Source organism: Typopeltis vanoorti, chromosome 5 (genome assembly GCF_054136105.1).
Source record: "Typopeltis vanoorti isolate ZY-2024b chromosome 5, IOZ_Tvanoo_1.0, whole genome shotgun sequence".
Classification (NCBI taxonomy): Eukaryota; Metazoa; Arthropoda; class Arachnida; order Uropygi; family Thelyphonidae; genus Typopeltis; species Typopeltis vanoorti.
The window spans coordinates 63,723,765-63,749,515 of record NC_143553.1 but is presented as its reverse complement, the minus strand read 5'-3'; the positions used below and the strand labels follow the sequence as shown (position 1 = coordinate 63,749,515).

Here is a 25,751-nt window from a genome sequence, read left to right as displayed (position 1 = left end):
TTTGGTGTTTTAATATAATTTGTTTTTTTATTATTTTTAAAGGTTGTTTACTGCAATTTTAAGTTGTTTACAACAGACTTAATGCTTATGCTTTAAGTATTAAGCAATAATTCTAATCATCATAATTTAAGGATCAATTTTTACAATGTATATTTTCATAATTTTTATAATATACATAAATAACATGTATTAAAACTTTAAAATGTATCCTCTGACAAGCCATAACAATACAAAAAAAGCATATTTAAAAGTGATGGAAGACTATGAAATTAAAAACAAATAAATAAATAAAAATAATATAAACTTGAGACCAATGAAGTTTATATTCCTTTGATTTGTTTCAGGAGAAATTATTATAAAATAATATCTATCTAAACCATTTATTAATGAAGAATAAGAAATATTTAATTCAAATTATTTTATTTTAGATATTTAGGTAAAACACAGTTACTGTTCATGTTCAAACATCATCTGATTTTTTTTTAAAATTTTATTTTTTATACATTATTCATTTCTTGAGTTTAGCTATATTTTAACATTATGGAAAGTACTATTTTATATTTTATTACTTTTATTGCAGATACCGTAGTTGTTTGTACAGTACATTATTTCTGATATTTTATGTACTAATGTAAAGAGATCGAAACCAATAAAAAAAATATAAATCCATTCATGGATTGGATTTGATATTGAATCATAATCAGTTCTTAGATTCCCTAAAAATTTTCCTGTTATTTCCCTTTCAGATTGAAATTCTCCTGAGATTAATTAAGTAGTGAATTGATAGCAATAAAATTAATAATAAACTTTCTAGAGTTTCATGTGATGTTTACCGACTTGTAAAGTAGAGCAGAGTGGCGCAGTGGAAGCGTGCTGGGCCCATAACCCAGAGGTCCGTGGATCGAAACCACGCTCTGCTAGTTAATTTTTTGTCACATTTCTTGTGAAAATATATACAAAATCCCATATTATTCTCATAGTAGTCTTTATTACATTACACATATTTTCGATATTGTTTTATCACTGTGAGCATCTTCCGATGTTCATCATTCCAGGAGGACTGCGAACTGAGTGGAAAGTTTGAAAGCGGTTTTAAACAAAGCAACCTGGAGTAGATTGTTAGGGTTGTTAACAATGTATCGTATTACATGGAATGGTAAGCAACTGCTTGATTAAATATATTACATTATAATAATCAGCTGCTGAGCACGTAATTAATAAAGTGCATTATTCTATGTAGCACCAGGATTTTGAAGGCTTACGTGTTGCTAGTAGAGATTAGGGTTATTAAATCAGCCCAGTAGATTACTATGTTGGCATAACACATGCGTAATTGGCCAGTATAAAGATATTCGAATAGAAAATGTATTGAAAATGTTATTAACAACGTTTGTGTTAAATTTATTTCACGAAACTGGTTTTGCATTGTATTTTCGATTTTTCAGTGGTTGACTGCGCGGTTAAGTGTCGTAGCACCTCTGTGATCTGAAGTAAACATCAGATGGTAAAGTATAACTAAGCGAATTTAAGGGGGAAATGACAAAACACCTTTCACCGGGGAAAGAGACGAAAATAATTGCCTTATTATTTTAAATGAATTGCTTGTATTTAAAATACGCGTAAGGAAATCCTAAGGGTCTAAGATGATGCATCTTCATTAAAGCCTTTTTCTTCATGAGGCTCTTAATTACAGATTCAGTGAACAACAGACGGCTCAATAAACCTTGTGAGTAACATCGTAAATATTTCTAATAGCTGATTTTAATGTTTTTCTTTTATTTCCCCCCCCTCCCTGACTGACTTATAATGCTCTTCCAATGTATATGCAATTTTAAATAAACTAAATTAAACATCGCCAAAAGGGAAGTGCAATTAATATGAATGACAAATCTAATAAAGTGCCCATCAGTTTCTCTTTTAATACTGTAAAAGAAGTCTTTGTTCGTCTCTTTTTATTTTCTTTTAATTACCGCTATTTCCTTGGTTTTTGCACGAATAAAATTTAACTTGTAACTTTTACCATCTCTCAAGGTTTAATCTCCCTGATGAGCTTCTTGTACGGATTAGCACGTAATTAATCCGATGTTATCCCCATTTCGGTTTCTGACAAACAAAAGTTTAAGCGTTATATTTTTTTTCTTCATTACTCTAAGAGATGTTCATAAGAATCTACTTCTTTTTTTTTTTCAGGAAAATCCCAAAACCAGTTTAAAGAATAAAATTGTTATTCAAACCAAACGTCGTCGCTTTCTATGTCTTTGTTATTTCTAGTCATTGTCCAAAGCCCGTATCTGGTGGTTCCTACACAGAACCAAAGGATTTCTTTGAAGTAATTTTTTTCCCTGCTTGAAGCAGTTCGGAGTAAACTTCAGGAAGTAAAATATAACTAAATCGCGTTGAGGGAAAAATGACTAAACGCAATTCCACCGGGGAAGAGACGAAAATAATTGGCTCATTATTTTTAATTAATTACTTGTAATTAAAATACATAGAAGGAAATCCTAAGGGTCTGTGATATGTCAGAAGATTGGTAGGATTAAGGGAATATCGTTGCAATATCTGTGTGGACCGGGTTAAATTAGAATAAACCATCATAAATTTGTCGCCTGCAGTTCTAAAGCTTTCAGCTCCTCTTAAATTAAGCATATTAATTAGCTATTCCGGTTTAGAGGTCAAATAGTCGAGGTAGAGCATGAGCAAGCAATTTGTGTAAGTTAGAATAAATCAGATGCTTTTACACGCTACTGGATATGAAGGTTATCCTCGACAAAACGATTTATATTAGATACAGGAAAAGCGAGTTTTCTACTTTATTTCGATGAAGTTTTCCTTCAGAACCGTCTTTATAACTGAGGGTTGAATGTAAAGTACTTATTATGAATATCATCAGCGGTTCATGATCACAATGTATTTATTCAGTTAATATGTAAACTGGGGCTTATAAGGAAGGAGATCTTCGTACGCTGCCACTGCTTTTATAAATCGAAATTATTCATTGGAAATGTCATCAAATATAATTTTGTCAAATATTCAATGCATTTGGCTTTTTTTTACATGACCGAAAACAAGCATTCAATCTTCAAGCGTGTAAGCTGGCTGAACCTATTAGCAACCGGACAATCAGTATATTTTATTTTAAACTATATGCATTCAGACGTTTTTATGAAGGTTCAAGTTCCATACGGGATTCGACCTTAAGTACTTAAATACAAATGTTGTTACCGGCAGAATACAGAGACTGGTAGCTTCACTTGCCAAAAAATCAGATTTTATAAGAGGAAAAAAATATCAATACCTGAGAGCGGTTACTTGAGCCTCAGCTGATGTGGACCTAGTAAAATATAATATGAAAATAAAGGAAATGCATATTTTTATAAAGATTTTTATAATATTTCATCAATAATACTAGTCGTGCTTCTTGATGAACGGATTCAATTAAATCATGCGCCGATAAATATGGCTTTGTGTATACTGTGTGCGTTGAAGCGACGTACATCCATTCGCATTACTGTATATGAACAGATGTAAGGTATTCTATCAATACTGCTACGTAAATAGCTCCCATTCTCCCCTCCTCCTCCTCCTCTTCTTCCCTCTCCACACACACACACACACACACACACACATAAAATTGAAATATTACCTAAATAGAACTTACAAATGCTGGCTCCATTATAATTAGCTGAACACAGTTTCTCTGACTGAGTCAACCTCCTCTTGTCGGCATCCTGCGCGGCTTTTGTCAGTGGAACACTGTTGTCAGTACACGCACGTGAGCGTTGTCATCGTGTCATTCTCGGTACACAACACGTGCGACCGATTATCATCCATCACGGTGTCAACCTGCAACACACTACTGTTCCGCGCGGGCAGCTCTCTGTGGACTTTGTTCGAGACCTTTCTGGAAAGTTTGACTCGCGTGCTCTTCAGCTTCTTAAGATGCCGCAGCATCCGATATTAGAGAAACAATAAATATACTTTTACAGCGGCTGCGAAAGAGAAAAGTTTCCTTTCTTTCAAAGGATGTTGTGGAAATCAACGCTGGTCTTAAGTCGATCATTACTCAAAGGAGGGGGGGGGGGAAGATGCTCAGGTCATGTCACGAGTTTCCCGATTACAGATCGACAAGATGGTAGGATTCCAGTAATCTTTCTTTATGTTTCCAAGGAAGTCTACTTTCATCGCATGCCTCTCGCTTCTCAATTTTCTTTTCATTTCTTTCCTATATTAGAATTTAATGACAATTAAATTTCCATTCCCTTTAGCAAATGAGAATTGATCTGAGACGTTTAGACATTCGTCCGACAAACCTTAAAATTAGACAAAAATGGATGGCCCAGTTTTCAAAAATAATAAACCTTATAAAAACTTTCTATAATGATAATGACATTTGCTGTCCATTGCAAAGTTCTGTCTTTTAACTCCCAGTGAATCAAATTACGCTACTTACTTTTTGATTCCGTCAAATAAAGTACAGTATACATAATTCGTACCCTTTCTTTATTGAAATTATGAGCTTTCCCTTTATTTATAAATTTATGTTTATGCACTCTCATGCTGTCTTAACTGTTCTATTCTTGAATGTCATTTGAATTTTTAAATAAAAGACTGCCAAACAATATATGGAATGTGTCAGTTTTATTTTATTTTATTTTATTTTATTTTTTTCTTTGAACAGAAAAACTGATGAACATATCCTTCACTGTCGCACGCGTCTGTCCCATTTATCGAATTTCGTGTATAAATGGGACAGAATTGTGTGCGAGATTTGATATTGTATATTTAGTAATTATAGGGCAGTTTGTTATAGAAAATATCATTTCGTCTTGAAAAATTGCTAGCACATGTTAGCATAAGAACGCCATTTTGATGTGGTAAGATATAAGTTGTACCTTATCACATAAAAATGAAACAAGAAGTTTATCAGTGATGTACGTTCTTCTTTCATTGATAATGTGATGCAACATCACTGCAGTTATCATGAAAAACGCACTTCCTACTTTGATTTATTAGATTTCATAGAAATACTGTATTTGCTCAGAATTTGTCATAAGCGTGTATTTTATATATATATTGATGTTCTGAGCGTTGGTATGGATTAATCAGTAAAAACCCAAGTTCAATCCAGCTCATAAAAACAGGTTTTGAATATACTTATCAAAGATATATTTTATCGGCAAACCCGCTCCCAATCTCATTCTTTAAATAACAAGAACTGACACAGCCAGACGACCTGTTACACCCTTATAACCACTCTGATCAGAACTGCGATACATCCTAGTGAAAAATTAGATAGCCCCTCTGACAGCTCGCCCTGCAGGCAGATTAATCCCGCGAGGCGAGGTCAATCAGAGTTAGGACAAACCATTCATTCTAATCTTCAAGGTCTCATGTCCGCTCAGGGATGTTCAGACACTGACGCAATCCAAACACTGCCTTGTACTCTCTTCTATAAATAGACTTTTGTGGACGACAGTTTAACGACGTATCGGATGTTGCCTTCTACAGTGACACACCATGTAATGACTCCAGGGTGGTCATGAAGGGAGACTAAAATGCACATCTTCGACGCTCGTGACCTTGAAGCTACCACTCCATACCGACTTTCCCGACAGTTGTTGCCATCCCTGTATGTCAGTGTTTCTCAAACTTCAGATATCCACGTACTCCTTCTTAAATTTTCATCATTACCAAGTACCCCCTAATTAATTAATTAAAACGAATAAATTAATTTAAAATATTAATTAAAAATTAAATATCTGTTTTATTTGAATTTATACGTTCATGTAAACAAAAAAATATGATTTTATTTTTATTAGAACAAAATTTGGAATAGGTTCCTCTTCATTTCCCGTCCATGAAAATCCACATTTCAAGTAATTCATATAATACTTACGAAGAGTTTTCATCCCCTTCCTAGTTGGTTTTCTAGAGATGTCAGACGACACACCCTTATCAATTTCATTTGATCCAGATGCAATATGAACGTTTTCTTGTTGCTTACAGCTACTTGTATTTGCTATATTGCTCTCTTTTGGGGGTTTTATAAATCCAATCTTTATCCAATGATCCATACGTAAGAATTTGAAAGCTAATAAAAAATACCGTATTTACTCGAATATAACTCTAACTTTTTTCTCAAAATTAAAGCTAAAAAATCGTGTTGCGAGATATGTGCCAGGATTTTCGGAAACTAAAGACGTTTTCAGAAAAAAACTGAAAATGGTGCGACTTACCAAGAAGCTCCTACTCGCTGTCACTACTTTTGACATCGAGAACAGTTTCTTTGTGTGCATCGTCAAAGTCATTTACCCAAATAGCGTGATCTTCTTTCCCATTATTTCAAGCAAAAATTACCAGTAATTCACAAGACTTGAGATACGTAGAGCAGCGAAGAACTGCATATGATTGGTGCGGTATTAACAAAAGATCGCGCAAACCAAAGACAAATTAGCATTTCAACAGTTAAGTTGAAATGCTAATTCCCTTCAACCGAATTCCATAATATCTGAAACACATTCACTATATATTTCTTAGTTTTAACATTAACGACGGGGGTGGTGTCAAGAAAAACTATATGTTCCACCGGCAACATATGGTTTTGCTTGGTCTATACAGCAGTTTCTGTTGGAGGGCAGGGATGTGATTCATTAGTTAGTGCCGTTTTTATCCCGAATGTCTCTAATTGTTTGTTGAAAAATATGACTCCTTTAATTATGCATAGCCGAAAATTGCCACGTATCCCCTAACGACCTTTCGCGTACTCCCGGGGGTACGCGTACCACACTTTGAGAAACACTGCTGTATGCCATGTGACAAGCTTGTGAGAATGACACTACATCTGTCATCTATGGCACCAGGAAGTGCGACACACACACAAACATACTTAACAATCATAAATAATAATTGGTAATCACAAATAATCATAAAAATATTTTTACATCAGTGGTCCATTAAGATACTGCATACAAATAACAAGTAACAAGAAATAACTGATTTAAACCTCCGAAACAAACAATCTCCAATTACTGAGCAAGAAGTTTTCAGGACACATCACCCATTTCTAAGAAACATAGTAGCAAAATTGAAGACAAAAGTTGCACAAGCCATCTCCATCGATCATGTCAGCAAACTTCCACAAGACGAATAGTGGACGAGGGATAATCAGAAAAAACAGATGTTCTTTCTTCGTTCATCGTTAAAAAATTCACGTATGGTCCGTGGTTTATGTCCGTAGAGCGGGTCAAAGCCTGTTAATAAACTTTCATAAAATATATTGTGGAAAGGCAAACTGTCACTTCAATGACATACAAGCAAGGATGGGTTTTGAGTTACAAATAATATTAATCATTCGATTTAATGAATTGAATGGTTTATTAAAACACTCCGTTAAAAATAATTAATTCATTTCCCTGAAAAAAAAAAGGAATAGTTAGGATTCTGAAAAATATGTTTCTTTCAAAATGATGATTTTCCATTATATAATGTACTGCACATAATCCGTACCTCAACAACTCGTTTGGCAGTAGCATCTCTATAATTAATTTGGCAACGATGATCTTTCACATCTCTATGAAAGACACTGAAGGTTTTCACTTAAACATTAACGTAAATTGTGATTTTCAATTTTCAACTTTACTGACATAGGGGTGAAGCAAAAGCTTTTCATATTCCCAGCTATCTTGAGATAAACTGTGAGTGGAGAAAGTAATGAGCTAATTGCTCGCCCTGAGTGGACTAGGAGATTAGTCCTCAGTGTTGAAGTTTAGGATGGCTTTAGGTCTTTTATGTTTGAAATAATCCATTGCGTCATAGTCTGCAGCTAGTTGGATCAGTTTGTTAGGGTGCACAGATGCTTTTGAGAAGAATTTTATTGCTATAGTCTGCATGAAAGTATAAATATTGGGAACCTCCGTGTCCTGGTGCAGTTGGATGGTTCGGATGAACCATGGGGCGCCCAGGATCATTCTGATACATTTATTCTGGATACGTTGCGATTTGAGAATATTGGAATTTGAAGTATGACTCCAGGCCGGTGAAGCATAGGGGAGTATTGGACGAATCATCAGTTTGTATATGAGCAGTTTCATTCTGGTGCTCAGCTTACTGTTTCTGTTAATTAGCGGATAGAGCTGGGCTATGGATTTTGATATGTTTGCACAGAGAGTCTTGATATGGGAGCTGAAAGTCAGTTTTCTGTCCAGGACTACACCAAGATATCTGATCTCATTTTTCCACGGAATTTTAGTGTTGAAAAGGAGAATATCTTCTTTAGGAAGCAGTGATCTTCTGGAGAATAGGACGGCTACGCTCTTCAGGGGATTCACTTGAAGTCGCCATTTGGAAAAATATTGTTCGATCAGCAGTAGGTTTTCTTGCAGTTTCTTGATGGCTAGGTGAGACTTTAAAGATCTGAATAATATTGCAGTGTCATCAGCGCATAGGGCTTTAATTGAAGATAATGGGTTGTGTGGTATATCATACAAGTATAAGGAGAATAGGACTGGTGCTAGTAAGGATCCTTGTGGAACTCCAGCTACGATGTCTTTTTGTGTCGAGACTACCCCACACATCCTGACTTGCATGCGCCTATCGTAGAGGTATGCCTTTATAAGATGAATGTAAATTGTGATATCAACCAAACTCATTTTATATATTTAATATTTAATTATTTAAGTGCTGTATTATCTAAATTTTCATTTTATTTAATTGTAAAATATTATATAATTTAGTTTGTTTTTGCAATAAATATTTCAATTACTTATCTACTTAATAGTTTAATATGTACTATTTTATTACAACTGCTTAATTATTTATCTCAAATTAAATGCGATCCAAGTATCGAAACCCACCCATCTCTGTAATACTTTAATCTGACTTCTGCTTTAATGTTTTCGGTTGAGATTCAGTATATTTAAAAGAGAAAAGAAAGTATAGGTAAGTTCAAGTAAAACGTTTATATTTTATCTGCCATACGATTTATTTATTTTACGTGCATTTTATTCTAAATGAATGATTCTCTGTGTAGCCATTCAGTCTGGCTTTTTTTTTTCTTTAATTCAATTAAGATACCCGCGAATAGTCTCGCTAATTAATCAGTGCCTGTTCGTACAATTCATTAAAAGATAAAAAAAGGCCATTTATTACAGATATAGGAAACGAAAGACTAACTAAATCTACCCAAGAACCTCTAGTAATTTTACAGAACTTTTTTTTCATACGGCAAAGGATGATTGAACCCACTAGTTGTTTGTTTCTATGCATCAATTAATTTGAGCGTCTGTCAAAGGGGAGGGGGGAGGGGGCTCTATATTGATCAGACTTTCGTCTGTAAAATTATAAGAAAACTATTTCCTTTTCTCTTATATGTTTTAGATTTCTGTTTGCTAATTGAACGAAGGTGAGTTAAATAGACTCACGTCAAACGCTAAGATAATAAGGTGGAAAATTAATTTCTCTGTACACCGAAAGCTATTAGCAAACCGGTGCGTCGTCGACGGATGAGCGGAAGTTAGATGAAATGCGCTTCAAAAACCCAGATTTTCCTGATGAAGTGCAAACAGTGTGTCTCCCCCACCCTTCTATTTCCGACTACCCACACAAGTTGACTCGGCGGTGCATGTTGTGGGTTAATGACAGCGCTGTTTAGCAACCCACTTTGGTCATCATTCGCCCACGAATGTTCAGAAAGGGCTTCATCATCAAAGGTCCTATCGATAAACGCAGCAAACGCTACAGGCAGAAGGCACGCGTCACTTGACAGCTTCTATTTCATAAGACATCTCCCCCCCCCTCTCTCTCTCTCTCTTGGTGTGTTTCTTTTGTTGAAAAAGACAAAAGGGAGTGTTGCTTTTCATCATTCTCATTATGAACTCGTTTTCCTTCGCACCACAAGTAATTTGAGCTGCCAAGAATAACACGAATAACCTGAATATGCATAACTAAATTAAACTCTTTTTGTTTTATTTTTGTAATTCGTGGAAGAAGTAACAAAAAACGTTTTCTAATTAGAGAATTATGTAATCCCAAACCTGGTATGAAAACAAATGGAAATAGGAGAGTTTAATGAATTTCCGCTAGAGGGCATTTATGTTGTTCGTTGGATTTCAGTGAATTTTTTTTTTTCTTTCGTTTATAAAACCAAATGTGTCTAACCATTAGTTCTTTCTGTTTTTCAAAAAAAAAATGCTTTAATATTTGTATACATCTCAGTTGATTTAAAGACATAATACTCGATTTAGTTTAATCAAAAAATATCCAAAGCATAATACTAAACACATGAAGATTTACTAGGGAAAAATAAAGATTAAAAGTTGCCGTTGTAAATTGTGTTAATAACTTCTTGAAACTGTTATGAATGGAAATGAGAATCGTTTATCGGTGATGACTTTAATTTCTGTATTTATTAACCTCTTTTGATGAACTACAAATTAAATGAATCGTTAGTAGAGCACAGGCTTATATTAAGATTGCCCATTTTTTTTATTTATTTTATTTTATTTTTTATTTTTTGAGCTGCGAAAGATTTCATGCTTGGTGAGTAAGCTAATTGCAGTTTGGTTATATAACATTCTTACTTTCGACTCATAAAGGCAAATAATTTAAAACTGGACTGAGTAATTATTGAAATACATGCAAAAAGCTATCTGAGAGTTAATTCAACTTGCGATGAAAATACCAAAAACGTTTAGAAGTGGAAACTTTTGCATGCATTTAATCAGTGTAGAGAATGCAGAATTTAATCCATACAAGCCATGCTGTAATTCATCTTCTATGGATACAAAGAAAGTACCTTTTGTTTATGTTATATGTTTCAGACATCGGTAAGTATGTATATCAGAAATTATCTTTTTTGCCAAGAGAATTTGATCTTGTTATTTTTGAATCCTACGATTACGCAGGTAAATCATTATTTGAAGATATGGTTGACTTTACCAACAAATCACCATTAGGGGGTATTTGATTCGATCAACATTAAAAGCAATAATAGCCGTATAATTATATTCCAATAAGAATATCGCCAATGAGACTGTAATTCCTATTTAGATTGCGGAACCTTAGTTATTGATATTTGACGTTACATAGCACCATATGGTCACTCCAGTACTCCATAGGGTCTTGGGAGTGAAGTCTTTTGCTGAAAGAGATGGTAGGGTGGCAAATGGAGTTTCTCAAAAGAGTTAGTAGGACAATCACAAACATCTATATCCGTGGCTAAATTCAAATCCGCAGCCTCTTCTCTGGAGAGCGGATACGCTAACCATTCGGCCAACGAGACGGCAGAATAGTTTTGCTAATAGACAAGAACTGACAGCAGACTTGTTTCTTCTATGCACCTTCGATTTGATATTAAAGATAGCATTGTAAACATGCTGGCTGTGATCCCGTTTCTTAGTTGCTGATGTACCACGAAGTATGTTTTAAGGACACGAATAAAGCTCTTCCATCCATCCACTCCACTCCGTCCTCACAAATACCTACAATTTGAATTCATTGCCTGTCGGAAGGAAAACAGGGACACTGGTTCCTTTGCCAACTAGACAGAAAGTGAAAGTTACGATCATTTCTTGTGGGACATTTCATCTATCTCTTTAGGTTGTTTATGAGACAGATATGTAGTGACTCTGAGTCTTCAAAGAATGAAATCTGCTTCAGGGTTGGCGTATGTGTACTTTAGTTACTGAAGAAGATCGTGATGTGTTCTTTTCATGCCACAATTATATAGGAAAGTGAAAACCGTCGTCGCAAGATACCTATAACCTACAACAAGGTATACAGAAAATAAGCAAATTATTTAAATACACTCTATACACAACGACAACATTAAGCGTGCACAATGGTGATGTCAAAATGTAGACGAAGGATCTTGTTTGGGCCAAGAAGACTTTGAGATTTAGCAGCAACCAGAAAAAAAAAAGGTGTATGTTGCTGTGTGAAAAACTTTACTACGTATATGTTCTTCAAAATTACTAAAGCAAATTTACAGGAATGAGTACTGTATATTTAACCTTTTTTTTTCTTTTTGGAGCAACTGGCACAGAGATAACTGGTGGCTAAACTAATCAGTATTCCACCATTTGAAAATTAAAAAGAAATTAAGATAAAACAGTTTAAGTATATTTGTACTCTGTCGTTTGGCAGAAACTGTCGCACATTTATCATTCGCACGTACAAGTCATTATTTATACAACGTTTCTCTTACTCAAACTAAAAGTAAAAACTTCTTCTTTTCATTATTTGGGATATATTCTTGTATATGGCTTTAAATAAAAATAAAAAAAAACTACACATTCGAATAGGTTTGTCCCGTATTACAATTGCCTTCTGTATTATTTTTAAATGCACCGGCAGAGATATAATCGGTTGAGCCTAGTGTTTGGCATAAAAAATGTATTTTCGTTCCCTTAATTAATTACAGATTTACAGATATAAATTCAAATGATGTATAGGTGATGTATTTATAAAAGGGGTAAACCTCTTTAGGAGTGGATTAGAAAGGAGAAAAATATAGTGATTATGAACTGAATTTCCAGACGTTACCTAATTCATGATAATCCTGAAGGAATTAAATTCTCTCGGTGTGGTTCGAACACATTTTTGTTTAAATCTTTTAACTTCCCAAGTGTTTCTTTAATCAGTGTGCTGATTGCGTGTCAGCAGAAATCGTTTCGCGTGCTGCTTCGAGACACGCACTTTGCAGATTGGCATCGGGACCAAAGGAAACTCCTTCGTTGTATTGAAATCATGGAATCTTCCTTGCTGTGTAATGAAAATTTAATTTAGTAAGGAATCGTGAATTTTATACTCAAACAGACGTTTATTTAAATTGATAGCAATGTTAACTTTAAATTATTATTCGTTATTTATTTTTTTTAATCAAGAGGAAATGTCTGAAAGGATGGACACTTTTGTACGTCCGTACGCAGTCTAAAAGGGAAGCGGGGGGGGGGTAGAATTCTTTTGATAATAGGAATGTGACCGATTGGTAGTTAAGAATGCCGTTAAAGCGGAAAATATCTGAGCTTGAATTCCCCCTAGGAATCTAGGAATCGAAGAATATTTGCAAACTTTTGAACAGATGGTAAATTTACTAGTTTCAGAGTTTTCCGTGCTGCAAAACAGGCAGATCAGCTGGACACAATGCAGTTAACAGACATAATAATAATAATAATAATAATAATAATAATAATAATAATAATAATAATAACTAGTCTCATAGCTTTAGTTACTTCCTCCTCAAACAAACTGTAGATTATTTGAGGAAAATAATTGTCACAAACTCTTTTCTTCTTCCAGACAAAACTGTCAAATGAAAAACTGTACGTATATATGTAATTTGTTGGCAAGACAATTTATCACTCGGTAACATTGATCACATGACCGATTCAAAATTCAACTATTTTTTCAGACGTCACAAATTTTAGAAGTAAATGTAATCACACGCTTATGTACGTGTTTGCAATATCCATCCATCATGATATAGTTGCTTCTACTATCATCCAACAAAGAAAACATTCTAATAAAATGATCGATTTTAAAAATACAAAAGGTCTTCCATAAATTTAAATAATTCTTAATAAAATTGAGTTTATTATAATATATTAAGTTAAATTTATTACTTATAAGTATTTATACTTTTTTTAAATTTAAAAGTTTCACAATAAATACCGTTTTTAAAGTAAAATGTTAATATAATTAAAAATAATAATATGAGATTTTGTAGAATGATTTCTTTAGATTTAAGAATTTCCAGCTAGGGGATGAATTTATGTTTTATATGTGTTCTCCAGCTAGTTTGTTATGTGGGAAGAAGAAGAATTCACGTTTCAGTCCTATCGCTAACAAATGCAACTTGAAAAATGATCAGTTGAATAAAATGAATAATTTAATACAACTTTTATTTATAATTAAAGTTAATTTATATCACATTCGTTATTGTAGAACATGTAACAACTGCCAAGAGCTGAAAGAACGTCAGGGATTTAACATTTGATCCAATTATGAAATTTGTTGAAAGGTAACCATAATTATAATCTCGGAATTCATGCATGGAGGTAGTAATCTTCAGATTCGCACATTCTCTTATGAAATAAATCCAAATTCAGCAAAATAAGTTGATGACTGTGATTTATTCAAGTGAGTTTTTAATACTTGCATTTCGCTGACGAAGGAAATCCAACAAGGAAATGCAATTAAGCATGAAACTTGAGAGTTGAACTTCCTTCGCGAGCGTTATGAATGATTTTTTTTTTTAGTTTAAGTGTAATGCAACTTCTTTAAGAAAACAATTTGTCTGGGACTATACGTATGCTCCAAATATTCCTATCGAATTCATGGGTACAATATAATACGTACATTGGATAGATGAGATGTGATCAAATCATGTCCAGAATAATCGCCAGATGGCACTACTGCAACTCTCACGAAGCTCCACTTCTAGATGTAGAATCTGCTGGGTTAAGGATTCATTGTTTACTTCCAAGCTTCAGTTTGCATTACTGATAATTTGGTAAAGTGTGCTGTGAACTTTTCGCTATCCGTTATATCAAAACATGGCGGACATCAAAGAATAATGAGTGACTACCAAGTTCTGCATCAGACCGGAGAAAAATTTGCCACAAATCTTCCAGGCGTTAAAAATATTTTAGTGAAATCAGCAAAGAAATAAAATAACACATTTGATTCGTTTTACGGGTTAATAAAGCTGTTGATGATGGCAGAGTTAGAGATGTTCATCCTCAAATCTGTGAACTGAAGTTTCTATTCAGATGTTTTGCCAACGCTATAAGAAGATTTGTGATAAAAATAACATACGAGGGTGGTCTGAAAAGTTCTCGGCCTAACAAGGAATAAACTAATTTATAATTTCATTTTTTTTTCCAACGTAATCTCCCTTAAGATTAATACATTTATTTCAGCAATTCTCCAGCGCCATTATCCCGTCCCTGTAGTGGTTCTCAGTAAGATCTACAGAATACTCTTCTACAGCTGCAATCATCTCTTGATTCGAAGACAAACGCTGACCAGCGAGGAATAGTTTTAGTTTTGGGATGAGATAGAAATCAGAGGGAGCCAAATTTTGGGAATAGGGTGGATGTTCCAACAAGTGCATATCCCTTAATTTTCCCATTGCCAAAACACCTTTGTGGCAGCTGCATTGTCCTGATGAAAGATAATATTTTTCTTCTGCAAACGGGATCTTTTCTGACGAATGTTTTCGTCTAGTCTGGTTAAAAGATCGGAATAATATTCCGCGGTTATTGTTTCATCCTTTTCAAGATAATTAACAAACAAACTGCCTTTAGTATCCCAAAACACCGATGCCATGACCTTTCCTGCTGATGGAACCAACTTTGTCTTCTTTGGCGCTTAACAACTGGCTTCAGTCCACTGTTTTTACTGCTGTTCGGATTCTGGTGTGTAAGAGTGAATCCAAGTCTCATCCAGAGTAATACATCGACGCACAAAATCAGTTTTATTCTTGATAAAACGCTCCAAGCACTATTCAGAGAATTTCATGCGAGTGCGTTTTTGATCTGCTCGGCATCCAACTTGTGCAAAGCTTTTCATTTGCAATTCTTCATGCAAAATATATCCTACGCGTTTTTTTGAAATGCCCATAGTCTCAGCAATTTCACGCACTTCGATTAGCCGGTCATCCAATACCATATCGTGCACTTGATTTCAATGATTTCTGGTGTTGTTAAATTTTTGGACGTCCTTCACGTGGATCATCTTCAAGGCTGGTACGGCCACGTTTAAACTCGGCAGTCCATTTCTTAATTGTCGAAAACGAAGGAGAAGAGTGCTCATGAATTTGGAATGAATTTCGTTTGGCGTTAAACCTTCTTTTACAAAGAATTTTATAACCGCATGATACTCAGTTTCATCCATTTCAAGGAATACAGACAACACTTTTGCTTCAGACAGCTGAATAAAAAAAACTGCTTGATAGAATAACTAGCACATGGGCGGAACGGATGGCCGAAATAAATATTAAAAAGTTCTCTCAGAAAATATCAATGATTTTTAATTAATTATGATTAAGTTAGATAAAAAAAGTTCTTGAAAGTCATGTTTCAAAATTCTGTATTGTTATTCAAGTAAGGTTTTAATTACATTCATTTCAGTTTGGAATTTTAAAGCTGCTTCTGAGTCGATTTCAGATCGAAAGTTTAGTCCTTTTTACTCAAAAAACAAAATTATAAAATAAAAGGGTGTGTTTATATTTTCTGCAAAAACCGTGAATTGAAACTCGCCGAGGAGAAGCGACAGCAAAATGAGAATATTCTTAGAAGATACAATTGATGCAGATATAAAGTCTTTTTAACGAAGTTCAAGATGAAAATTGTCTATTTACAGAACAAGAATCGGGAACATGAAAATGAAATGTGAAAATATTTGGGGCTGAGAAAGAATAAAAATAATATTAAGTAATCAATCTTTTGTGATGCTCAGCACATAGGAAAGACGAAAGTCAATTCTTCAAATGCATTTCACGAAATAAAAGAGGAAGTAATTCATCAAAAAAGGGACACATGTTTAGAATTTTCTCTATCAATGACAAGAGGATGGAAAATATTAATAAAATTGTAGATATATAGTTTTAATTAACAAACAGATCTAATAGAAAGGTGTGAGAAAAATGAAAATGACGACTTAATATTTCTTTGAAAACAAGAATTACTGCTTTGATCTTCAAAAATTGGAGAACACATTCTTTATTAATAAGGATGAGAGAGAGAGAGAGAGAGAGAGAGAGAGAGAGAGTTATATTTATCCATAATAATTCACTAATACAATTGAAACTACTAAGACCATAAGCCTTCCACCAAGATTCATAAGAATGAGATTTCAACAGCGAAGAAATCCTGATTGACGCTTCATTTAACATAGCGCGTCGCAATAAAGTGCAACCAGCGCCCTCTCCTGGAAGAATCTTTAGAGAGCAAAACGCTATATGGAGAGTTTATTGAGAGTTTTGTAATAACTTTCATGTAGAAGAAAAATTAATTATGTAATAAAACAAACGAAATTAATTAAGAAACTGACATATTCCTAAACTCATCTAAAAGTAAAATACATCTTACATATATATTAAACCCTCATAAGAAAAACATTAAGTGCAAACTGAATCAGGAAACTAATTTCAAACTAATCGTTTTCATAGCAACACATTTTCGTGTTGTAGTTTAAAAAACTTGTTTTGTATCAAGTTATGATTAGTCTTCTCAGCGAGCTGGAATCATAAACCTTAATGACTCCAGTGGTTAATTAGGGAAATGCTGTAGTGAGTAAATCTTGATTATTAAGTCTGTACATTAACTGTAGAGGATTTTGTTAGCAGCAGATCACTCAAAGTCGACAGAAAATACAATTTTGATACATGAGTTGCAGGAATGAGAGTCAAGCAATAGTTGATAACGGAAGAATATCACATGAATATCAATACAAGATAATATATTTCGTGCAATAACTTGAAGGTAAGGAAAATTCTCTCTCTCTCTCTCTCTCTCTGGCTCAGTGTTTCTGCAGAGCAACCACAATGACGGTGCAGTATTTGTGGCTGTGAAACAAAGTTTCCAGATTCTTCTTGTTTTAGACAGGATTTGAAGTGAAGTCTTTCTAACTGCAGAGTTAATGTCACGTTCTCTTAGCGATTGCGCTGCGGAAAAGAGCTCGTCTATTTCGGGGTGTTAGCCTCCGTCTCATAGGGAGAAAGGAGGTTTCACTCTCTCGGAAATTTTTTACAAATACGAAACATACAAACTGCGGGAAAAACACACACCCTGTTGATGTAATATACTGGACTCGTGGACTCACTACCTTAGTCATAATCCCAATTCAGCCTTGAACTCAGCGCACAAGTACAGACCTCGGTCCAGAATTCTCCTGCAATTACTGTTCCAAAATCTGTGTCGAATTACTGTTGGCGATTAGGTCCAGGAAGCAGAAGATTTAAGTCGGATTGGATTTTTTGTAATTACAGTTGAATCAACTAAGGTTGTGTATTGTCTGTAAATTACTCAAGAGTTTCATAAATAAAAGTGCGACCATCATATGAGACACGCTAACTCACCTTCAGTTGAAACACCGATAATGGTGTCCTTTGCCTTCCAAATGGGAATCGAGCCCATCAAAGAACATAGATGCTAACTGAACTATATAGGCTCTGAGGATCGCATAGAAAAATGAGTCCGCACTATACAGGGAAATCAATAAGTACTTCGATAACTACTTTTCTTTAAACTACCTTTAAGAGATGGACAATGGCTTATTCCGACATGTTTTGCTCCATAACAGCAACAATAACTCTTATTTAAATCTCCCATTTTGCAGACATTACAAGGAAGGTTAGCAGTTACTCGCAATCTTTTGCAATTCTTATACTGCAAAATTAAATATGGAGTGGACTCTTGCCTTCGATGGGTGCTTTTCTTAGCAGTAATCGACACTTCAATGGACAAAATATTAGAGATAGGGGTGATGAGGAGTTGACATTGGCATTCCCCATGCAGAGTGAAACGTATGCAAAATGAACGCAGACAGTAAATTGGCAGACATCGGGGCTTCCAAACAGTGTATCGCAATCGACGAGCATGGATGAATGTGGCGATCTTAGCGACTTTGATCATGGACGTATTATTGGAGCAAGACAGACAGGTAATTCCATCACCAAAGTGCTAAGAACTCCAGGTTTATCAAGGGCAATCGTATCAAGGACCCCGCGAATATGCATCAACGGACGTACCAGCGCCCAGCAAGTAAGTGGTAGTCGACCACACATAATTGATGATTGGGGTGTACAAAGACTGTCTCGGCTCTTACAGACAAACTGCAGGGAAAAAGCGACACAAACCACATCCATTTTCAATGTAGGAGGTCCAAGAAGCGTCAGCAAGCGAATGGTATGGCGTACCATACATACCATGGGCTACGGGAACCGATGCCCTAATCGTGTACCGCTGTTACCAGCTCGTCATCGGGCATTGCGCGTAACCTGGTGTCGGGATCATCAAAACTGGTCATCTGCAGAGTGGAGCAGAGTCGGTACCGAGCTGACGGGAGTGTACAGGTGTGGTGTCGACAGCATGAAGCCATGGCCCGCGCCTGGTTGTATCTGTTCAAGGAGGTGGTGGCTGTGTGACGGTTTGGGGAGCCTTCTCATGTGACACATTAAGTCTCTTAATGTGTCTGGAGAGATCCTTAATGCTCGAGCTTGCAGAATGTTCTGGCTAATCACCTAAAAACTTTCATAGCCTTCACACATCCTGCAGCCGATGGTCTCTGTTAGAAAGACAAAGCACTGCCCCGCCGGGCCGAAAACACCCAGACATGGCTGGAGGAACAGTCATCTGAGTTTGGGACCATCCAGTGGTCCCGAAGGTCCCTGAATTTAAATCCGGTCGAATCTCTCTGAGATGCCGTGGAGCGAGACATCTGATTCATGTGTCCAGGACCGACGTTTAAAGCTCAGTTGTGGATAATGCTGCAACATAACTGGAATTACCTCAGGTAATCCTCAGGCATCTGGTGGAGCATTGTCCACAACTGCGATTCAGACGTCGGTCCCGGATAAATGAATCTAGAAGGATCGACACGTTATTAAGCGGGTATCTCTAATGTTATGTCCATCGAGAGTATTTTTTATCAGATTTTCAGACTACTTTATCAGTAGGGTTAAGTGATCCGAAGAATAGAAATAAATATAACGCTGGCAACATTTTTTCCAAATAGCATAAGAACTTCTTTTACTATGTTCTTATAGGTTTGCGTATGTCGTAACATTGAGCAGCAGTAATTTCTTTTCAAGACGAGATTGCTATTTAACAAATGGTATTATTGTCCCATTTGCAGTATGATGTTGTTTAACTTAAAATATCCGTTTGCATGTTCAGTATTCCTCAAAGAATACATATAAATCAACGAATCATTAAATGATGCAAAAACAGAGTGTAATTTATGTGATATCTGAAGTGTGATGTTGTGAGTGCAACACAATGTCCAAGTCATTGTTCAAATGCTCAGAATAGAGACTGACCATATAATTTACTGATATTCGTGCTTTGTAATTTAGCCAACGGTCCATTGTGAATCACGAGTGTTACCATTCATAGCCCATATTTACTGGTTATGCTTGAATTGGAACACCGATATTAGTTTCTAGTAGACGGTAGATGATTCAACACCCTACAGTAATATTCATCCTTATTAATACCGTGTTTATTGACTTTTCGGGAGCTGTTTGAATTTGAAAGGTTGTTCTACCAGATGATGGAAATTTGAAACACAAAGGAGACGATTTATATTATTAGCAGAAATTGCGAATTTTATAGTCATTGAATGTCATTAAGAAATGCATTATTTACACCAATCTTTGAGGTAGTCTTGAAGGAATTACACACCACTTCACTAATGATGTGTGCTTTTCTTTTAAAGAAAGAAAGGAAAAAAAAACATTTGTATCTATTCATTCCCACATTTAATATAGTCAAGAACGTGTGAAGTGAAATGCACACTTTATTCATGAACTTAACTGGACAATTTGAAAGCAAATTATTCTACGTTCTAATTAAATACATCCGTTGATATGACATAAAAATCTGTTGATTGGAGAATTTTAAATATGCCAATTACTGCAGTTATTGTGATATTTTTATAGACAAAACAAAAGCAAAAATCAGAATAGTAGGTGAGACTGGAGACTGGCTTGCCACAAGTCAAGGCACGAGACAGGGGGGCCCAATATCACCAATCATCTTCATCACACATCTGGGAAGAACACTAGATAAGATTAAAGAAGAAGGTGGAGGCATTTCAATAAATGGCATGAAAATAAACTACCTCTACTTTGCAGGTGACATCGTCCTGATTGAAGAAGACGCAGCAAGCTGGAACAGACATTGCAAACACTATACACAGAAGGAAAAAGACATGAACTAAATGTCAACTTTGAAAAAACTAAAACAATGATATTCGGAAAACAAGAGTTACTGAACAGAGTTACAATAGACAGATTTCAACTGGAAAATGTGGAACACTTCGCATATCTTGGATGCCACATAACACATGACTTGGACCCCAAAAAAGAGATAAAAATTAGAATAACCAGAACAACAACTATTTTAAAAACCATGGACAAAATATGGAAGAGCCAAGCTATAAAGATGCAAACTAAACTGCGCATTGTAGAAACCTGTATCTTCAGCAGCATGGATGCGAGGTCTGGGTACTCCTGAGAGAATCTGAAAGGAGGATATTGGCATTTGAGAGAAAGTGCTATAGAAAGATCTTGAGAATAAGCTGAATACATAAAGTGAACAATGAGGAAATCTACAGACGAATACGAATAAAAGAAAACCCGATCCAGAAAATAATCAAAAGGAAACTACATCTATTTGGCCATATATGTAGAATGAATGATGAGAGAAAATTATAACCGTTGCTGTTTGGAATGATTGAAGGAAAGAACAAAAGATGATGACCAAACAGAGAATGAGACGATGACATCATCAAATGGTGCGGAAACTCTATACACAAACCGAGTCATCTTGCACAAAATAGAATGCAATGGAAGAATCAGGTATAGCTTCTTGGTATAACTGGAGATTTCTGATGAACCAGGGAGCATTTAGAGCCATTCTTAGGCATTTGTTCTGGGAGTTTGTAGTCTTTGGATGTTTCTTTTAGTGTTGTGTTCCCAGGCTGGTGAAACGTACGTTAGTTGATGTCTTATCACTGATTTGTAGAGGAGAATTTTGTTGTTTATATTTAGGAGGTTTATCCTATTCAGGAATGGATTTATGAATAAAATATCATATTGATAAAATGTCTGCTATGGTATTTCCTATTGGTGTAGAAAAATATTATTTTTATGAATATATTTAGAGAATTCTTAATTTTATGAGAAAACTTCATTTATTATAATGGATTCAAATACTTTTTTATATAAATATTAACCTCTGCTGAGTTAATAACTCCAAATCTGCAATAAATTGAAGAAAACTTTAAAAAAAAAAAATGTTGCCAAAGTTAATTTTGGCTTATAAACGAGAGAAGTCAGTGATCCCCTCGCCATAAATATTTTCTCCTTTGGGAGTGGGAGGGGAGATATTTTCAACACAGAAAATAACAGAATATATGTGTTGTTCCTCTTTCCTCAAATCCCGCTGTTGTTGGTCACCGATGATGACTAAGGCTATTTTAAAACCAAATGTCTCTTTGAAGTCATCATTCGTCAACTGTGAAATGTCCTAAGCGTATGTCGTCTAAATTTTTGCCATTACAATGGTAAGTTCATTTTGTTGATTAAAAAGAAAACCGCATAACCTCCGATGCGAGTCGGCGATTAACTTAGAACTCGATAAATACAGATATCTTTATGAACTCTTTTTTTTTTTACATATAAAACATAAAAATAGATTCGTTCGCCTTTAATAGGATGCTTTCAAATGATTATTACGTAAAAGAATAAATCTTTTTTATTTTTTTTTATTATTTTTTATATTTTAGCTTTCATTTTTAAAGATTTCATCTATTAGGCTTAAATAACTGAGACATTCATAATCCAAACAGAAAAATCAATTAATTTTATTTTTAACTTTCTTTTATTAATTTTATTTTTTTAACTTTATTCCATTAATTTTATCAAATTATCTTTCGTTTCACAACATTGTTTTTTCTAAGCTTTCTTAACATTTGTTCTCGACATTTAATCTAATTACTGAATTTATCTTCAATTATTACTAATTTATGATTTAATAAAAACATTCATAGTGGTGAATTTAATAACAAATGAAGTTATTGACCCTAAGAAGCAATTTATTTGATGAGATAATAAAAACTGGTATATCTTATGGCACTAGGTGGCACTGTTCTCGTGTGCTAGGATTCTGCTCCTCAAATGTTCGTGTTTGTAGATTGGCTATTAATGTTATTTATACTGTATATTGTTATTATAATATTATAATATTATAATTTATATTATAAATAACTTTTATAATATTATAAATTTGATAATATTATGCAAGTGTGTTTTTCTCGGTTTAATATTTAGTTTTTCTGCTTTTGGTTAAATAATTGAGTTCACAACGAAACTTCTTATTTTCAATTTGTTCACGATCTTATTTAGATATGGATCGGTGGTTAAAGTATGGATCGCTGAAACGCAAGACAGACGATAATCCGAGTGGATCCAGTGTTGTCGAAAATAGTACTAGTGCAGATAAAGTTCCTTCCCTCAAAAAATCACGCAAATATTGTCCATCCTATTTGCAAATGAGATTTTCCATTCTGAATGAAGACGACGAAAACAGACCACAGTGTGTTCTTTGTTGTGAAGTGTTGTCGAATGAATCTATAAAACCGTCGAAGTTGAGACGCCACCTTGAATCAAAACATGGCGAATCAGTTAATAAGCCAATAGAATATTTTCAAAATAAAAAACTGCAACTTTGTGGTTCACGGAATTTAGTTAAGTACATTGTGTGGAACAAAAAATGAAAAGGCTGTTCTTGCCTCTTACGAAGTCGCCCTTCTGATCTCTAGAAATGGACGATCCCATACAGTTGGGGAAGATTTAATTTTGCCGGCGACAAAAGCGATAACAAAGAACTTGTTTAGTGAAAAACATGTCAAAGAGGTGTCTCTAAAAATCGTTACCTGGCAATACTGTGAAAAGAAGAATCGACGAGATGGCTCAAAATATGAAAGATATTTTGCTAGAACGGTTACGTCATAGTGAATATTTTGCATTGCAGTTGGATGAAAGCCACGATATTTCAAATAATGCTAATTTGCTAGCTTTTGTGCGATATGAACACGAAAATGAAGTTTGTGAAGACTTTTTGTTCTGTGAATCGTTACCTCTTCAGACAACAGCTGAAGCCCTTTTCAAAGTTGTTAATGACTTCATAACTACAAATAAACTTCAATGGGAAAAATGTGTAGGTATCAGCACAGATGGTGCTCAGGCGATGCAGGAATACATGAAGGTTTGGTCGCACGTATCCAGAAAGTCGCACCTCTTGTGTAATGGACACATTGTTGTATACACCGCGAAGTACTAGCTACGCGCCGTATGCCCTCCAAAATGAAAACCGTTTTAGACGAGGCAGTAAAAATTGTCAATTTTATTAAATCCCGTCCTCTTAACAGCCGGTTATTTTCTGCACTTTGTAATGAAATGGGAAGTGATGACGAATACTTATTATTGCACTCAGAAATCCAATGACTGTCCCGGGGTAAGGTTCTGATGCGGTTGTTTGAGCTTCGTGACGAACTAAGGTTGTTCCTCATAAACTCCAAATTTGAGTTAACACAGTATTTAAATGATTTCACATGGCTCTCATCTCTTGCTTACTTGGAGAACATTTTTAACATCTTGAATACTCTTAACTCGAGCCCTCAAGGTACATCTGTCACGTGTTTTCTGTCTTGGACGGAAAACACGTGACAGATGTACACAAGCGTCTTTCAACGCTGAGTGATTTCATTGATTTCAGTGAACAACCCCTTTCTAGTGATGTTACTGAAAGTATGATTGAACATATGAGTATTGCATTGTCATAAATGACACATTTAGTGTTGTAAAATTGTAATTTATTACTTCAACTTTATGATATGTAAAATATAAAAAAATTCCATTTTGGATTTTATGGGGTCCGCGACATCAAAAAGGTTGGGAAACACTGGTTTAGAGAGAGGATTTGTTAAGCAATCGGCCAGTAAGGCTAGCAGTTAATCATCATTACATTATTATTATTATTATTGAATTATTAATAGTGGTTGAATAATTATTATGTTAATTGTTAAATTTATTAAAAAGTTAAAATATTTGAGGGTTCACGTTTGAAGATTTTCACTTTCAAATGCAAAACACAAAAGTAGTTAACGACTTTCCTCTTTTCTAAAATTTAATGTTCTTCTGTAAATTATTATAAGTGGTGTCCAAATAAATGATAGATTTAATTCGCAAATAATTAATAATTTAGACTCGTTTTGAAATTTTTCTTGGAAGTTTTTCAAGACATTTCAAGCTTCTACGAAGTAAACTGGTTTTTATGAAGTGAACAATGAAATTCATCTACCAAATAGAGACGTTCATCGATATCAATACTGACTATGGGATTTGAACTAAAGCCTTTTGACTGGAGAGCGGACACACTGTCGATTTGGCAAACCAAGCTGACGTGCGTTCTTTGTACTTGAGCAGTAAAAACCCAAGAATTCACTGAAATAAACCTTATTCTGTTGTGAAGGATTTACGCAAGTACTCCCGTCTTGCTGATGAAATTGCTAGAGGCAGTGTCCAGTGCATATCTGATGATACATTTGTTGACAGGACGGCCAGGTAGGGTAGCAGAGGTGTTACAGATAGACCGAGGTTGGATGTTCTAACTTGGAATTTGTAGAGTTTAGCTGGGGTCGGTAAGATGTTGTGCATTAATATTCATTGTATGTATGTATCTAGCTTGGTACTTTGTCTTGTAGGGATAAAGTGCACCCAGGCGAAAAATGAGTGAGTTTCATGAGTGAGATATTGATGCAGATGGAAAAGTTGAGTGAGGTGGTGATATACTTTCTTGATAGCAGACAGGCGTAGAAGGGAAGTTTTAGAAGACATCATTTCAAGGCAGGTGATTGGACCGAGAAAGACTGGTACCAATAATGGAATGGATGGAATAGGTCAATAATGTAGAGTGTTCTGTACTGTCTGTTTTAAGCTAATAGCGAGAAAAAAATTTCCCTGC

At 34.9% G+C, this 25,751-nt stretch overlaps 1 protein-coding gene and 1 non-coding gene across 2 annotated transcripts; both read left to right on the top strand.

Annotated features, from left to right (window-relative positions):
• Positions 1–848: 848 nt before the first annotated feature.
• TRNAM-CAU (transfer RNA methionine (anticodon CAU)) lies at positions 849–920 on the top strand. The gene has a single exon. It is a non-coding gene; the product is annotated as a tRNA-Met (tRNA).
• Positions 921–23,133: 22,213 nt separating this feature from the next.
• LOC150106474 (protein ZBED11-like) lies at positions 23,134–23,502 on the top strand. The gene has a single exon (XM_090393011.1). The coding sequence runs from the start codon at positions 23,134–23,136 to the stop codon at positions 23,500–23,502; it is 369 nt and encodes a 122-aa protein (XP_090249137.1).
• The last annotated feature ends 2,249 nt before the right edge of the window (positions 23,503–25,751 follow it).

What these genes read in the sequence shown, in the direction of transcription:
- LOC150106474 (XM_090393011.1), top strand. Translation starts at nt 23,134, where the DNA reads ATGGATCGGTGGTTAAAGTATGGATCGCTGAAACGCAAGACAGACGAT.